Below are 18,461 nucleotides of genomic sequence, written 5' to 3' on the forward strand. Positions count from 1 at the left end.
CAACGCGAACGTATCGCGTTCATATTGGTCGTATCACGTACCATATTGGTCAAAGGACATAGAACCTAGTTTTAATAACTAAGGGCGTTTGTTGGCACTCAGATCCCAGCGCAAGCGCGGCCGTGTGAAATGCAACATCGCGGCGAGCTGAATTTTTTTTGCCCTTGCTGTTGCTGTGCCTCAAGGAATTCCGGCCGATACCTAAGAGTACAGGGCAATGCCTGACGTAATTAATTTTCTGCTAAAGTTTTTTGTACCCTCCTACTGTGCATTTTTGCGTATTTTCGCATATTTTTGTTCGAACTCACTTCTCCCCACCACAGTTTTTTGTTGTTCTTTAGCAGTTTTGTTTCACTGAACAGGTTCAACCTTTTTCATTATGAATTAAAGAAAGACGTTTTCGTCATGAATATAACGTCAATGAAAGATAACGTTGGTAGCCGAGAATGAAATTCAGAATAAGCCTTTACAGACTTCGCCCATGCCGGAGCGGAACCCAGGAATTCTGCCTTGCAGTCTATAGTTTTCTACTGTAAAACTACGCCTGTTTTTTTTCTTTTTTAGCACATTTAGCGAGCGTCAATTGCTATTGTGAATAAGCCTTTGAAGTGGGCAACGCACAGTCCTCGCGGGCGAACCAGTCGACGCGCCCATACACGGCGCCACCAATGGACACTTTGGAGCATGTCTTGCCAGAGAAATTCGTACACCGACTATATATTTGTCCAAATAAAAATAAATGCTCTTATGTGAACACAAGACTAAAAGCGGTAGCGGTGTCAACACAGTAGCGGCAAGAAGTGGATGGGGTCCTTTTTCACTACAATGCAAATAACAACAAACAGAACAAGTAAAGAGGTGTATCCTTAAATACGTTACAAATATATTACGACTGATACCAAGCTAGTACTGTCAAAGGTAAAACACTTAACTTGATTGTAACTGCAAGGTGTTATGAAGGAGCGGTAGAGGTTGCCAGCACATAAGCTACGTGAGGCACTTCCTGGAACAAATTTAAAATCGCTGCCCGAAAAAAAAAACAGCCCAATTATTCTCGCTTCCTTCATTGTGAAGAAGTAAAGTGGTTTAACATGAATATAAAACTGGTTAAAAATCTTAAAATTGAAGCACTTGGGTACCTAGCACGATAAGCCACCTTGTAATATGCTCGGCAGTGACAATGTCATCGACCTGGTGCATGAACCTACAGAGCCGAAAAAAGAACGCATATGGAAAATCGGCAAATCCTCGGTAATATTCCTCTGCTTCTTCCTTCAGTGACGAAAGCCCGTCAGCAAAACCTCTACTGCTCGTCTCCTACAAAAAGTCCTCTGCCAGTTGAAACCGTAAGTAGATGTCACTGCCGGACACAAAAAAAAAGGAGCGCAAACATGCACACTGAGACAGTCTGTAGGATAAGGAACACTTGTCACTAAGTGGGCTGTTGCACTCGCGTGTGGAACATTATATAGTCACAGTGATGAAGGCGGCAAAAAATGTCAATCGGTCACACCGCCGTTCAATGTGATGTACACGCCACGAAGCTCGCACATGGCTCTTCTATGCATAGGTGGAGGCGCAAGCATCAGAACGCAGTATATCACAGTTAACTCAGCACACGAGGTGTTTCAGAATCCGTCACTGGTATCGCTTCCGAAATTGTAGTTTACAGGCGCTGCCCTGGAGCGCCCTCGGTTGGCGGGACTTGGACGCGGCACGGCAGGCACGTCGTCATCGCTCGAAGAGGAGGAGGACGACAGGACCCTCATTTTCTTGGTTGCCTTCTTCGGAGCCGACATAGGGTCGGACTCGGAGTCGTCCACCGGAGCCTTCTTGCGTGCCCGAGAAACTGCGCCGGGTTTCTTGGTGGGTGGCTTGACGAAGTCCGTGTCACCTTCGTCACTGGTGGCGTCGCGCTGCTTTGTCTTAGCCGCGGCTCCGTGCTTCTTCCGAGGGTGTGCTTGTTGTGGAGCCTTGCGTTGCTGGCGATGCTGCGTAGCGTGCGGGGAGATTGAAAGTTGGTAAGGCAGGGTGGTCCAAGTTACGCAGAGATACACCAAAGAAGTTGTGGGAAAGAATCGAAAAGAAGACTTGGTCAGCAAGAATCTCCCACTAAATTTGAACACCCTGTATACAGGCTTTTTTTTACACGTTAAAGATCTCTCGATAAAATTCAATAGCATTTGGCTCCTGTCGTTTTCGCACATACACTACGTCGAAGTGGGGATACTATTCCGCAGTGACAGACAGACAGACAGACAGACAGACAGAGAGACAGAGATACGGTCAAAGTCACCGATGTTTGCAGATAAATGCTTTGCATCTACAAAGTTCGCAGGTATAGCGGGGCAGCAGAAAGCACAAGACTAGGTTGATTGGTGGATCATGGGAGAGGCTTTTGACCTGCAGTGGACGTAGTCAGGCTGATGATGGTGGTTATGACAACTTCCTAATACAGCAAGGACACCAAATTTGTTAATTTACCTGTTAATGATTGATTTGTTAATTAGTCGCGTCATTGCCATTCAGCTTCAGGAAAATACTTCCACCTAAGCATAGAGGACCTGTGCGAAAATGACAGCAGCGGACTGTCATAGCAGTTCTTTTAAAAAATCTATAAAAAACTGCATGTGTACTATGTGCCTTAGACAAGAGAGAATCCGTTATGTAGAAAGGTGATTCGAAAATAACCCACGGGATATTAAGCTTATACAGCAATTATTCTAGTATGACATTCCTTATCACGTTTAAGCTATCAAACGCGCGAGCCTTAAAGAACTAACATCAATTCCCTGCTGCATTTCATGTCTTTTCTGTGAGCTCTTTTTAGTCTATGCTGTGACGTCAATCGCACTGCACATAAACAACGACCTTTTCTGAAAAAACGGTGCTGCCGTCTAGCTCAAACATTCGTTCCCATCGATTATGTCCACTGGGCATACATATATGAAATGCACACAACAAGGAAGTAAAAAGCAAGTGTGAATATTCTGCGTCTCTATACAGCTAGTCCCTCCCGTCATTTACGCAATAACCAGACGTATCTTCAGGCAATACACGTTTAATAAAACTGACGCTGTGCTGGTGATTTCGCTACTGTTGTGATCAAATATAGCTTGCGGACCGCTATGGCAAACTTGTTGCATGGTGTGACAGCGCCAGCGCCTCTTCTAAAAATAGAGGTGGCGCTGGACAAGGCGCTCAATCGTATACTCATGTCTTCAAGCGGGCCCAGCGCTTGTTCTGTGTTTGCGATGTAAAAGTACTTCTATGACCAGAAATAAACACTAGTCGCAGGCAGAAGTGCACCTACTGCAAGTATCTTAACTCATTTTTTATCAGATCGCCCCATTCGGCAGTCATTTATTACAATATATTGTCCCCATATTTCTAGTGCCATGCACAAGCAGAAGTGCCGTTCAGCATATCCTTAATTGAAGCCCACGCCACTGTTTGCTTTTCAACAGGCTTTGTCGTTTGAGGCTGACGCTCACTCGCCAACTATCCGATGATGCATACCCTCTCCGCCTTCTGGTTTCATGCCGATTACAATTCTAATTTAGTGATACAACTACTTAAGCAGGAGCTAAAATGCATGTACAATGGCGATGGAAAGAAACACGAGCAGTGTGGGATCTACATCTGCTGTTTCGCATTTCTTTTCAAGCGGCTCTAGACTGGTTGGTAATAAAAAGTCACTAGTGCCATCCATTATGCAATCAAGAACCATTATAGATTTTGCGTGCGTGCGTGCGCGTGCACCGCTGTGGTCAGAGTGTGATGAAAACAGTGCACCTCATTGTTCACGTTTCTTTCCATCTCTCGTTACATTTAGACAACCAGGTGAACGGAAAAAGTTGGGACTTCAGGGACATAAATTAAACGCCGTGCTTTTTCCCATCTATTCCATGGTGTCTATATGTTATAATTGTTACCAGTGATTTGAATTTACAACCAGTTAGTTGCACTTACTGAAGGGCCCGCCACGGGCTCGAGGTCGTCTTCTGAACCCACGCTGTTGGGCGGCTCGTCGTTCCCCAAAGAATCAGAGCCCGACCGAGAGTTCTTTTTCTTTGACTTTGTTTTAGTCATAGCAGACGTGTCCTTAGTGGCGCCTCCTCGTTTACGCAGTGGCGCCTTGGCGGGTGCAGAATCTGTTCCCCGTTCAAGGCCACCGGGACTGGTGGTGCTGGTCAACGTTGCAGCGTTGCCGTCCCCGCCATCACCGAGGCCATCGACAGCAGCATCGCCGGTCGCCTTCTTGGCGGCCCCGCGGCGCGCTCCGGTGGTCTTGGCCTTCGCTTCCCACTCGACCTTTGGCACAACGCGCTCCGCGAACGCCGAGGGCTTCGTCTCACTTTCGGCCCTCTTAGACGCCACGGCCTGCGAGATGAATGTATATGCAAGAGCAGTCCTAGGTGTCGACCAAGCATATGCGGTAATAAAGGGGCATGGCAACGCTTGCCGAACAAGGTAAGAACTTTAGTGGTCTGCTGACATTAACACAACCAAACACGTCACCGAATACATCAACAAAGCACCTGCAGTCTCGCATAAAAAGCTCACTCGCACACTTTCGCACCTTTCGTGTACAAGCTGTCACCAAGTGGCCAGTTCTTACAGAAACAAAATTTACGCATCTTCGCAAAGGGAATGATGTCGAGCGGGCAAAGCTAGGTCTTAAGGGTCATAATGTCTACGTTGAAGTCGCCGACTAGTGTTTCGCGTTTGTGCTTGTAGGTGTTTTCTACTGTTCTGACATAATTATGATTTATAATAGTCTTTTGTTAAATTAGTGTGTGTGTAATACGTTTTGACTATACCATACGTTACCCGAGCGCTGTCCATATATGCAATCTAAATTCATACACATAAAGTGACAAAAGGTCGCATAGTCTCGGCGACAAAGCTAGGTCATAAGATCCATAGTATCTACGTTGACGGCACCGACTATAGGTTTGCGCTTGTGGGTGTCTCATATTTTTCTGTAGAAAGTATCGTTCATATTAGTCTATTGCTTGACCTATTTTCGGGTATTACATATGTACCAACTATACCGTACGTTACCCGACCGTTATCCCATTCAACGTAGCCGTGACAACAGACACTGGACAAGCCTCACCCTTAAGATACATCGCCCCTAAAGCTATAGGTACCTTAGAGCGTCCGCCCTTGGACCCCTTGGTCGTCTTGACGCCAGTAGAGTCCTCTTCATCGCGCTGCGCCTGCTCCACTTCGTCCAGCTTGGCAGAGAAGGCGTCCAGGTCTTCTTCCCAGAGGTTCTCGGCGGACTTTCGACGCAGCACTTCGAGTTCCCCTCGCTTCTCGTCACGCTTCTTGAGCAGGTCGTCCTTCCTCTCCATAGTCAGACTCCAAAGCGGCATGCCCAGGAGGTAGTTGTAGTGCACGCTGCCACCGTCCTTGTCTCGCTCCTCATCCGGTTCTTCGGCTGCAACCGTTCAGTTTTTAGGAGGTTAGTTTTCAAAAAATGAAAAAAAAATAAGGGGGAATGGGGAGTCGAGGCTCAGAGTCGCCCTGTTATACAGGATAATCACGACTCTTACGGAAGGATAAAACGGTAGGATTTCAGTCACAGCGTCCAGAATTGGAAATGACGCATAAAATGATGTTTTTATCGAAACACCTACACTTGCGTTCCTTCAGATTTCAGCTTCATTAAGGACAAAGCTGCAGCTGTTGCCGAGAAATCTAGCTTTATTAGTTCTCTTTGGCTGCTTGAGATGTTTCTGCAATCATTAGTATAACTGCAAATGAGTTCTGCGGAAACCCACAAGGTGCAGAAAGGGTTGGGAAAGGGAAAAAGCAACCACCTGTTTGTAGCACGAAGCCACAAGGCAATCCGTGCGGCTTTCTCCAAAAAAAAAAACAGCCTCTTAGTTGCTGAAAACTTCGTCCCGGTCCGGAGTTCGAACCCGGAATATAGTGGATTTCCGGGGTGGTTGCACTGTCACTTGAGCTAACCAGGAAAGTGGCAATTGACAGCGAGAGGACGAATTCATCGACAACTCGAAGCACACGGACACAAGTATTGCAAATGAGTTATGTGGAATCGAAAGTTGCGGGAAGATTAAGAAAGGGAAAATAGACATGAAACCACCCGTTTGTAGAAAGATGGCTGCAACCCCGGGTTTGAACACCGGATCAGAACGAATTTTTCGGCAACTAAGTTTTTGTTTTGAGAAATCCATGTGGATTTCCTTTAGGCTTCGTGCTACAAACAGGTGGTTGTCTTCTGTCCCTTTCATCAGTGTAACTATTCAGAGCGTCATTTTTTTTCTTCAAAAAAGAAGTTCAAGAACAAACTGACGCTCGGCGTAATGAGAAATCCTCGAACAAAAAAAATGTATACCTTGAGCCACATTTCTACAAAGCGATCTTCATTTGGGACAGTACTGCAGCAATAACAGTAGCTGCGCTAAGAAATACGAGTACAAGTCTGATAGAAAAGCATAGGCTCCACCAATGTTTTATGCTCGTCGATTTCTGGTTATAGTGTGTTCATATAGTTTTCGTCATGACATGTTTCAGTTCCAGTAAATATTCGTTGTTCAGGCAGCCCTTCTCCAGTCTCATTATGCGTGCTTTATCTTAGGCAAACATAGAAGTCTGGCCAACGGCTGATTGCGCTTCAACGTGAGGTTCGAACCCCGCAATTGTAATAATGATAGTACCGTAATAATAGTAAAATATGATAATATAATATTGATAATTTATTAATGATAATTTAATAATGGTAATATAATAATGACAATATATTAATGATAATAGATAACCAGATGATATGACGACGACGACAACGACAATGATGATGATGATGATGATGATGATGATGATGATGCCTAGAGCTTCAAGTCCCAGAACGACGTTATAATTGTGAGGAACGCCGTAGTGGAGGGCTCCAGAAATTTCGACCATCTGGTGTTCCTTAACCTACACTGACATTGCACAGTGCCCGGCCGCCCTTTCGCTTCCACCGAGATGTCACCGCGGCATCGAGCCCGCAAGGTCCGGGTCGGCATCCGAGCACCGAGGCCATTTGATACACCATGGCGGATTTCCAACTACACATCTCTCGCGACCAAGTCAGATGCCTTAGCATCTATGCCGTAATTCGTGTCGACAACTAAAGCATCTGGCACCCTATATACATGTGGCAAAGTCATTTAAGTACACAAGGTGGTGTTTTCTTGCTTCACAGATGAAATATTGCAGTCACCGTAACTTGCCCCGATAGCTGGAACCTTTACAAACTTTGAAGGTGACCAACGAAAAACAGTTTGTGAAGCATTTGCTATTCCTTGGATGACCTTGTTTTGAAGCAAATGACTGGCAAAATAGAAGTGTACCGTAGTTCAGTGTTGTTACCATCGGAATGATTGAAGGTGCCCTACGTCGTACCAATATTCCCGTATATTGCATGGAAGACACGGATATAATATATCGCACGGTCAAAGTCTGTTATACAAACAGTGCTTAAAGCTTCCACTCAATGGAGTGGGGTCTCATAAGCCGACAACCGATATAGAGTGGATGCGCTCACACACCCTTGCACATACATGTGTGGCGACGCAATTTGCGCACAATTCCGCGCAGCCTCCGCCTTGCTATCATTCTGCCCTACGTGACACGACTGCACTCTGCAGTGCAATGGGATAAGCCGCATTACCACCGCAGCGACATTCGAGGCCCAAGTCCAATCGAGTCTCATACGACTTATGCACTCTTTCGTCATGCGTAACACTGCGTACGTTGTGGTATTCCACAAATGGTACAAGACAGAACAAGCCAAGATCAACGTCCTCATCCACAAGTTGTACAAGGTGGAAATTGGTCTACCCGAGTTCACTAGCACGCGCCGGCTGCTTCAGCTTGGACTTCACAACGCGCTCAGCAAAATAGCCGAGGCACAGTGCACTTCCAAACTGGAAAGACTATTGGGCACGACAGCAGGACGCCAGATCATGAAAAGTCTCGGCATCTGTTACCACACCAAACAAAGCCAGAAAGTCACTGCTGCAGACGCGATCCGGCAAACGCTAAGGGTTGACCCGATTCCACGGAACGTTCACCCGGAACACAACCGGGCCAGAAGAGAGGCCGGCTCAAGAGCTCTCCTGTGCACTTACGCCGACGAAATGTGAACGCAGTTCTTGACGCCGCTGAATACGCAGACCGCTTGCGATTAGAAATCACAGTCGTTAATTGGAAAGGCAAAACGAGAATATCTGCAAGTACTCGATGTGAGCACGCACAAGTAGCGGAGGAAATAGCGGTGGCGCTCACGCTCACTGATTCGACATGCACACTACTGTTCTCTGCGACTCGAGACAAGCGGTCAGAAACTTCGCCAAATGATGGATCTCGCAGTGAGCGGCCAAAGTCTTACGCATTAAAAATTTCATCAGGAGGTAGAGCTTCCAACCAGACTCCTATGGTTCCCGACTCACATGAGAGATGTATCGGAGACACGCTGTAACCTAAATGAGACGGCACATGCCAAGACGCACGAACTCGCAAACCGCGCCGGCGACCATCCTCCATGGGGAAACACCAAAGACTGTTTGACGACCTGTAGGGAAATTACCAAGGCCTTCTATACCTGGCCGGCCGAAAATTTCCTCCACCCAGCGAGAATGTGAACAGGATGCAGGCGGCGGCCCTACGACAGCTCCAGGCGCACATGTACTCCAACCTCTTACTGTTTAACAAACTATACTCAATATATATCCGACGAATATACGCAAGATATGTCGTATTGAGGATGCCAAATTAAATCAGATGCTCTAGAATTCTACCGAAAATTCGCAAGGTGCTAAATCCAGAACCCTTCTACCACGGAGGGCCGCTGCCTTGTGTAGACCCAGCCTCGGCGACCAACTCCGGGCCGTCCAGTAGGCCCACGATGTGGCGGTCAGGCAAGGTCCTTAAGTCCTCACGCAGGAGACCTAAGGCCCGGTTGGCGAAAGCTCTGCCGGACTTCCAATAACGTCGTTACCAACCAACAAGTATACCTCGGGAATCGACGTTCTGCGAAGCATGGGGAGGGAAGATGGCCGAGTTGTAATTATTTTATTGAGCGACGTCATGAAATGGCGCTAAATATATGTATAAATGTTGCACACGCAGACATATGCTGAACAGTTCTAGATGTTTGTACACGCAGTTGTGTGCGCTTTCGCAACGATGTCAACAGGGACATAAGTATTATAGCAACCCCAGTAGCGATAAGCTAATATGAGACGCTGGCGCTCACTAGCATGGTAGCCCTGGACACTGCTACATCAATTAACTCGCGCATATGGTAGCTAACCATACACATATCAGCCAGGGGGCAAGGGCCCCCCCCCCCCCCTCTAAGAAGTGGTAGGGGGGTTGAGCCCCCCCCCCCCCCCTACCTTTCGACAGTGGCCACTGTTGGCTGCGCGCTGGGGACACCAACAACTAAAGCGAAGTTTTTCTCGATTACATTAATCACCTTGTTATATTGTTTCGGCAAAAGGATAATATTACGTGGGAATGTTACATATAATGAAATATTTCCAACGATTCTCTGTGAATATTTTCCTTGTAGGATCTTTATGGTGCGGGCCGCTGAACGACGCTTTCGTGTCTTGTGCTGTAGCATTGCAGAGCAGGCTAGCGCTGAACAGGGGCCCAACAGCATTACATCACTTTTTCATGCTTTTATTCTGCTGTGCCTGGTGGCCGATGCATGCTACAGATGGGAATGAGGAATGTTTTTATGAACTGGTGAGAACACTTGCTGCTCCAGGAAAATAATTTTCTTTCATTAAAAAAGAATATCAGCACTGCTCTGTCGAAGCTGCTGTGAGCTTATGAGTGCGATTCATTCTTTCTAATGTTCGGTTCTGTCGTACTGCAAGCGCCAAAAAAAATTGCGCTTTAGTCTCCGACCAACCTGATCAGTGATCAACCTTGCTTATGGTAGCTTGTAACAGTGGTGGCAGCTTGCAAAGTGGCGACAAATAAAGCAGTGGACTCAAGCAGTGGGAAGCTCAGCTTTTAATTTTGCCCCGAAACTTGATCCCACGAACCAGGGGATGGTAAAAGTCCGTGGATTTTCTGCACTAAGAATGCCTAATTAAAAGTTAGGCTAGTTCGTTCTCATTAAACTTCAATTTAAAGCTTACAGTTTTACAGCTAAGCATACTACTGTCACATCAAAGAAGCACATACGTGCAGCGCTGCGTATTTCTCTTTTTCTTGCTTTTCCTCTCTCTCTCAGCAAGGATGAGCTAACGGAGAAGTATGCGCGCGCAAACTGCAAACCGCCGTTATGCTGCAAGTGTAAATACTCACTCAAATTCTTCTCGCCAGTATATCAAGAAATGAATATCCACTAAAGATGATCAGGTCAACTGAGTTTTTGAAGCAGAGGACAAGAACAGTTGTGCCAAGATTGAAAATATCAATAAAAAATAAAATAAACTGAATAAAAGCTCGGAATGACATGAAACAGGTTAAGTAGTGGAGGGTAGAATACTCGGTACGCCTGGGTTTTCCGTTTATTGTAGACTTTACGGTATCGAACTTGTAGACTAAAAACAATTCGTAGATTTCCCGCTCATGGGGTGAGCGTAAACCGGATTTCAATACCACTGCTTTAATTTTGTCGAAAAAATGACCAGGTGTTGTTATGTTTTAATAAAGACAAAATTGCGAGAGTTCTGACGTGAGACATGATTATTAAATTGCGTTTTAAACGGTGTTTCAGTATGGCCAATATATTGTAGATTACAAGTATTGCTTTCATGCAAGTATACTACGTTGGAACTGTCACAATTTAGATTGCCACTGACTGTTAGCTCAAAGCCAGTGGATGAACTGCTGACAGTTTGCGCAGTTACCATGTGCGCAAACACCTTGCACTGACTTCTCACAAGGACCACAGCCATTTTGTTTAGGGGTGGTGAGCTTAGAAGATGAAAGAATATCGCGGAGGTTCCGTGCGCGTCTGTAAATGACTCTGTATTGTTCTGGAAATATATTTTCTGGGCGTTCACTTTGAGTTCATATGTTATTGTGGCATTGACGTTTGGGGCTGACGCTGAATGGGTGAGCACAAGATTAGCCTAGAATGTACTGGAATCGTTGGGGATGGCTTGAATCAGGTCAATTTCGTTTAGTTTGTTGGCGTGCTTAATGGCGTCATGGACTATTTCCGGTGGGTATTTACGTTAAGAGTGAACGTATAAGATCCTGGCAATTCGAAAAGGAATCATTGTGGTTTTAGCATATTATTTTGAACCTGTGAGCTTATCTGTAAGGTCTTTATTTTTTAAAATGTCGGACGTGACTGCTATAGAAACGGAGAAGCTGATGCCTATCCCTCAGTTTGCGAGTTTTGTAGAGAGCTGTCCTTTTCTAGCTGTGACGGTAACGTCGAGAAAGTTTATGGTTGTTGAGTAATTATGAGAGATAGTAATTGTGGGGTGGGCATTGTTGAAGTTCTTAATGAATCAATGTAGTGGAGCGCAAAAAGTAGACAAACAAGCGAGAGGACGAAGACACAGCCTCCCCGTCCTTGTTTGCTCGTTTGTTTATTGTCTGCTTTTTGCACTTTACTACACTATAATTGTCTTCTTCCAACTCGCCCAACAAGCAACGTTGCTTCTTAATGAAACATTAAAACCTTCATCGACATGTGGCCAAATCACGAAAATGCCATCGATGAAACGCTTATAAAAGAAAGGTTTCAGAGTTGAATTCTCAATGAAGTTAGCTTCCAAAATGCTCATATATAATTGCATAGTTGGGACCTACTCTAGTGCCCATAGATGTCCCGTTTGTCTGAACATATATCGTGAGTTATCCAATTCGAAGTCGTTTTTTTTTCTAAGATGAGCTTCATGATGGTACCAATGGTTTCACCATCAACTGGCTTGTCAAAACTGAAATTTTCATAAGCTTTTATGTGAGCGAAAATGCCATCGTTGTGTGGAATGTTTGTGTACAACAAAAAGACATCAAGTGTAACCGGAAGACTACCGTCTGAAGCACCTACATCTAAAATGTATTTCAAGAAGTGATTTGTACCCTCTATAAATGACTAGAAAGTAGGTGGAATCCTGTTTACGAGACTACCGACAAACATGGATAGATTTTCAGTAAAGGATCATATGCAAAAGATGATGGGGCGTCCGAGGTTATTCACTTTGTGCATCTCGGGCAGAAGATAAATTCTACCTGCCACTGGGCTGAATGGAACGAGTGGACGGGCTGTCGCTTTATCGATCTTTTCGTTCTTTACAAATGTTAGTACGTTCCACAAATCGACCTTGTAGTCGTTTGCAGGATCGCCACAGAGGTCCGTAAAAGTTACGATCGGACAGCATGCCTCTCACGTTCACTTATACAGGGTGTTTCAAGAAATGTGTCAAAATTCTTTAAAAATCGCAGAAAGTAGGTATCTGCGTGATATTTGTGGCGTTGCCTTTCCTGTGGCAGAAGGCATCATCAGATGCGCTCAAACAATAATTAAGATAGTACTTATAGAAATAACACAATCAACATTTTAACCAGTGGAGATTGCCGGTCGAGTCAAATGGGCAAATTCAAGCCCTTCCTAAGAATATTCCATAGCCACTTTGAAGTTTTGGAAAAGCGGCTGCTGGTAATCACCGCGGAGCGATGCAATGAGCCTAATTTAGCTGGCGAAGCCTAAACCAACGCACGAAACAGCGCATCTACCGTTCACCTCGACAACACCTTCAGTGACGTCCCTTCTTCCCTCACCGTTATGAACCGGCAATTTTGACACTTCACTTCGAGGCCGCTTATTGACGCTCGCCTAATTCTCCCCCAATCCGAGGGAAACAGTGTCGTCATTGATGGCGTTGTAGAAGTGAATATTAGATGTGCAGTTTGGGGCGCGCGTTTTGGTTTCGCCAGCTAAATTGATTGATTTGTGGGGTTTAACGTCCCAAAACCACCGTTTGATTATGAGAGACGCCGTAGTGGAGGGCTCCGGAAATTTTGACCACCTGGGGTTCTTTAACGTGCACCCAAATCTGAGTACACGGGCCTACAACATTTCCGCCTCCATCGGAAATGCAGCCGCCGCAGCCGGGAATCGAACCCGCGACCTGCGGGTCAGCAGCCGAGTACCTTAGCCACTAGACCACCGCGGCGGGGCTTCGCCAGCTAAATTGGCTATAATTCGTCACTCCACGGTGATTGTACAATGTCCGCTTATCCAAAATATCAAAATGGCTATGGACTCGTAGGAAGGGCTTAAATTAGCCTGTTTCACTCGCCTGGCTATTACCACTGGCCAAAAAGTTAACTGTGTTAATTTCTATAATTACTGCCGTAATTATTGTCTGTACCCATCTGAAGATCCATACTGCTACAGGAAGGCAACGCCGCAAGTAGCACGCAGATACTTCTTTTTCGTAATTAAAAAAGTATTGGACCCATTTCTTAAAACCCGTATAGTCATATATACTCATATGACCCCGTATAGTCATATGATCCCGTATAGTCATATATACTAAGAATGACAATAGCACCACCTTTGTCTGCCGGCTTAATTATGATTTCAGGGTTATTTCTAGCGCTTCGAGTGCCCTTTTTTGTTCATAGGTTATGCCAATGGGGAGCGCGAGTTTTGTAAGAATCTATGACGTCTTGTTATACAGCCCTGATATATAGGTCTAAGCACCGATCACGTTGTGGCGGTGGGGTTTAGTGCTTCTGCTGAGGGAGTACCAGCCCACTTTGACGGTCAGTATAATGACCGTAGAAATATCCTTTAAGGCGCATGTATCGGGCGGAGTTGTGAATGTCCTTAATAAGTTGAAATTGATTGAACCCACCGTTTGCCTGACAAAAACTAAGGCCCTTCGATGAACAAGATATCTGCGCGCCGGAAAGCATTTCCGAAGAAAGATTTATAACATTGTCATGCAGTGCTCGTTCTCCTTTATCGGCTCAATCACCTCTAACGGCTTGACGAAGGGAGCAAGTTAGCACGCATGTACTTTTTTTTGCTTGATTGCATTTAGTTTTGCAAACTTATTTTGCTGGTAAGCTACCAAGTGATCAGATTCGAGTAGCGTTATCTGCGATAGCAGAAGCGCTTCTTTCTGAAACAGTTGTTTAGCGCGTGATTTCTTGTGGTCTATAACAATGCGCGTCAAATTTAGCGAAGCACTTTGTAAAACTTGTTGCCATCTCGCCTTGTGGTGAGCGGATAGCCCGGAAGTAGCTGCATTTAGTCGCATTTGTAACCCTTTGGGCAATTTGGACGAAGTTAGATAAGTGGTGAACGTTGATGCATAAAGCTCAGCGCGAATGCTTTTGTCAGCTAGTTTTCTAGCATGTGTAAATGTATCGGGATATGTAGAGGATGCAGCTTTACCAGTGAAAGGTCCAGGAAGTCACTTGGACACCGTGTCCCGGTTTTGACAAAAAAAAACTCGGGCTTTTTTTTTGTAGAAATTGTGAGTAGAAATCCCTAAAACGCGCCGATACAAGTGGGGAGTTTTCGACCATCGCCACACGAAGCGTGAAGAAACTACGAACTTTCTCTTCGTGGAAGAGTATTGTCGCAGGCGGATTGCTGGCACCTACGCCTTCCCGTGCCCAAAATGCAGACTGCCCAAAGGGAAAGCGCACGAGTTGGTTTACTCCCTATAGGAAGTGTACCACGTGCTGATTGTGACGCTTCATTCATGGGGGAAGCAAACAACTTCCCCGAGTGGTTACGGACACCGGCGGCAGCGGCGGACAACTACAGTGCCAGAATCTGCCCTTGTTTTAATCTCACGAGAGACTTCGTTGTAAGGAGCCAACTCTTGTCAAACGGGTGGTGCAGTCCACCGGCCGACTTTGGGTCAATCCCCTCAATAATCAGGGGATGAAGTGGTGGGGCGGATGGGGAACGCTGGGCACTCTCTGACAGCTTTGTACAAGCAAGAATAGCTCAAGGAAGAGCCGAGCTGTAGTTCATCGCGAAAAGGACGTGCTATAAATGTTAGAACTGACGAAAACTGACGATTTTAAACCGACGAAAAGAACTGACCAGCGTCTCCGCCTTCATCCTGCGACTCGTCTTGGCTGTCTCGACGCCCTGTCAGCTGCAACTGCTTCTTCTTCCAGATTAGGATGGGGTCGGGATCATAGCCCCGCTGCCGCAGTGTCTCCAACATCTCTTTGCGGCGGCGGTTCTCGATCTTGATGATGTTGCCAATTTTCTCGAGAATGAAGCGTGCCTGGTTTTCGAGGCGCTTCGCTTCAGCCGACAACAGACCGATGAGGTAGGCCTTTCGATTGACATACCTGCAGAAATTAGATACAAAGCTAAAATAATGTTTCCAGTGAAAGTCGTGCAATCGCTATGCTACCCGAAGTGGCTGAAATCACGAAAATAGTTGAAGAAAAAAGTCATGATTAAACAAAACATCATGACCGAAATTGCAATCTTTCTACTTCAATTTAAAGCGTGACGCGCCGTGTTTTGTTTAGTGGAGGCAACTCGAAATTCGAAAGTTTAGTTGCGCGGTTACCACTCGCTCACAAACCCCAGCAACCGACGTACTAAAACTCACGCTTGCAGGCGCGTATCGAAGAAGTCGCGCAGGATGTCCTCGGGGGTTCGAAACGTCCTCAGGACGCCCTTGGAGTCGAACAGAACCATAGAGGACGTCGTGAACGTAGTCTGCAGCTTGAACGCCTTGTGCAGTCCTTCTTCGCGGGCTTTGGCCAGCTTCTCTTCGGCCATGGTAACCACGAAGCGAACGGTGGTGTCTGTGTGGTACTCCTTGTAGTCGGATATGAGCGGCGGCACTTTATCTGTGCCATGCAGCATGGTCTCCAGCACCGTCTCCTTGTACGTCTGAGTCCACACCCGGACCGGAAGCTCCGTGATCTCGATGCTGGTGGAGTTGAGCACGGCCACCTCGCCGCTCACGATGAACCTCTGCTCTTCAACCTGAGTTCCAGCAGTGCAGACACAGAACAATCAAATGAATTGAAGGGGCCCTGAAACGCTTTTACAGGTTTTAATAGAATGGCTTCATTCAAAGAGTTCATTGCCTCACGAATGCACCGCTGCAAAAATGCTTGGAAGCCGTCGAGTACGACCAGAATTGAGAATTTGTCGCTTTCTTCTCGTCCCGACGAGCGCGCTGGAAGCTAACCAAGGAGGGATTGCAAAGCGGAAGTAAATTACGTTACAAGATGTAGATGCTACAGTTTTGGCTCACACCCAACCTTGGAGATCGGCAAAGAATCGGGTAGCTTAGAAAAAAAAATATATTTAATTCCTACAAAAGATTAGAATATTTCGTTTTGTAACCACAAAAAGATTTTTAATGATTCTTGAGACAAAAAAAGGTTACACAAATTCACACTGGAATGGGAATAAATTATTAATATACAAGAAAATTTGCTGTAGCCTACACTGATTAAGGACCATGGTAACTGAATTATTGTATAAATCTGTCTAACGAAATCTAGCATGGCCTCGGATACTTTCCTGTTGCTGTGACCTAGGGTACGTGTACCAATGAATAGCAAGTTTGGAGTTAAATCTAATTTATTGATGTTTAACGGCGTTTTAGATATATTTCTTAATGCAGAAATCTTTCTTGGCAAGAGATCAGAAAGTGTTTTATTGTTGCCTCTTCTCCACAAGAAAAAACAGAGAGTGTGTCAGGTTGGATTTGCATAAATAAAAATTTAATGGTAAAACACGACAACGTAACCTAGTGATTGTCGCTTCAAGACCTCTGTCATGACATGTTTTCCACAGTACCAATAGATCATTAAAATACGGGGAATTTCTTCGAGATAGTGTAGAGAATTCTGACATCATTATTTGCCTCCGAAATCTCGCCGCTCCTATAAAAGCTGTTGTAGGAGTAAAAATAGCTGATCCGTCTTACACAGATTTCGTTGCGCATCAGCTGTTTTATTTACAATCAAGCCTTTGTGCCCAGGTACCCATATTAATTGAACATTAGGTAAGCGATTCGGTACTAGGGAATTGAACTCTTTCAATGCTTTCAAATCACTGGAGGACGTGAGCGCACAGCCCACTGATGAAGAGTCCGTTTTCATTACGGCGGAATTTGTTGATGTGGTCAATTTACGAAAGGCTATTACCACAACTGAAAATTCCGTAATAAAATGGGTGCAAAATCTGGAATATGGAGCTGCCTTTCAAGCTCCACTATGATCGAATTCGTAACAGTCAATGTCCGATCAGAAAAGGACCCTTAAAATTTTTAATATGCTTCACCTTATTACACTCTTATTGCGGTACAGCTGCTTTTCATGCTTCACGACACTCGCCAATGTATTGAGAAAACACTTAGTCCAATATGATTGATTTGTGGGGTTTAACGTCCCAAATCCACCATATGATGAGAGAAGCCGTAGTGGAGGGCTCCGGAAATTTCGACCACCTGCGGTTATTTATTGTGCACCCAAATCTGAGCACGTGGGCCTACAACATTTCCGTTTCCATCAGAAATGCAGCCGCCGCAGCCGGGATTCGATCCTGCGACCTGCAGGTCAGCAGCCTAGTACCTTACCCACTAGACCACCGTGGCGAGGCACTGAGTCCAATAGGAAGATGACAGATGTGGCACAGGTGGGAGCAAAAATTATGCTATTTTGTACCTGGAATTCAAGCAGAAAGTCTAAAATATCAGACACTGAAAATTTTAGTCTCCAAAATTTCAGATGCTCTTAGAAGCGAAGAAAACTTTCTTCCAAGCAGAAGTATTGAGTTCCATGGAGTTACGGGAAGGCCACGTGAACTACGAGAACCACCGAGTTGAGAACTGATCCGCAGTCAGTGTAAAACGCAAGAGTGCTAAAAAAGTGTGGCACAACCCCTACTTAGATAGAGGCAGAGCATCAGCCTCGCATGCAAGAGGTCCGTGGTTTGAATCCCGGTGCCGTACAATTCCCACCCGGATCGAAAAAGCTCCTCAAGATGGAATCGCATGTTTAAAAAAGGGCCTGGGGTGTGGCCTCACTGGCGACCACAGCAAGTAACGCACTCCCTCGCCACAGCAGGATTGGTCACCCTGGTGCAGTACTTCGCCCCTACCTCCCTTATGAAAGTACCCATTAACCCTTGGTTGTCAGTCCCCAGTGGCTGCGAAGCAACTGACAAAGGTGGCGGTCAAACCTGCACCGCATCGGAGGGTGCTCAGCATCTCTGGGTCCGGACAGGCGGTCAGTGGAATCTAAACTTGGCTACAGTGAACGCTAGAACATAATTCATTCAGGAGAGCCTAGCTGCAAGTACATGGGCCTACAACATTTCCGCCTCCATCGGAAATGCAGCCGCCGCAGCTGGGATTTGAACCCGCGACCTGCGGGTCAGCAGCCGAGTACCTTAGCCACTAAACCACCACGGTGGGGCAAGGGCAACAAAGAAGTAATATAGCATTAGTGAGAGC

General features: G+C 45.8%; 1 protein-coding gene across 4 annotated transcripts in view; it reads right to left on the reverse strand.

Annotated features, from left to right (window-relative positions):
• Positions 1 to 689: 689 nt before the first annotated feature.
• Positions 690 to 18,461, reverse strand: part of LOC119175777 (DNA topoisomerase 2) — a 44,865-nt gene continuing 27,093 nt past the window's right edge. For all 4 annotated transcript variants that reach the window (XM_075876274.1, XM_075876273.1, XM_075876271.1 and 1 more), the window contains exons 9-13: positions 15,594 to 15,976; positions 15,068 to 15,324; positions 5,157 to 5,449; positions 3,973 to 4,383; positions 690 to 1,991 (exon numbers count right to left, since the gene is read on the reverse strand). In XM_075876274.1, coding sequence (XP_075732389.1) covers positions 1,629 to 1,991; positions 3,973 to 4,383; positions 5,157 to 5,449; positions 15,068 to 15,324; positions 15,594 to 15,976 — 1,707 coding nt within the window. In that variant the 3' untranslated portion in view covers positions 690 to 1,628. The remainder of the gene's footprint in view (positions 1,992 to 3,972; positions 4,384 to 5,156; positions 5,450 to 15,067; positions 15,325 to 15,593; positions 15,977 to 18,461) is intronic.

The sequence above is a fragment of the Rhipicephalus microplus genome, chromosome X (genome assembly GCF_043290135.1).
Source record: "Rhipicephalus microplus isolate Deutch F79 chromosome X, USDA_Rmic, whole genome shotgun sequence".
Classification (NCBI taxonomy): domain Eukaryota; kingdom Metazoa; phylum Arthropoda; class Arachnida; order Ixodida; family Ixodidae; genus Rhipicephalus; species Rhipicephalus microplus.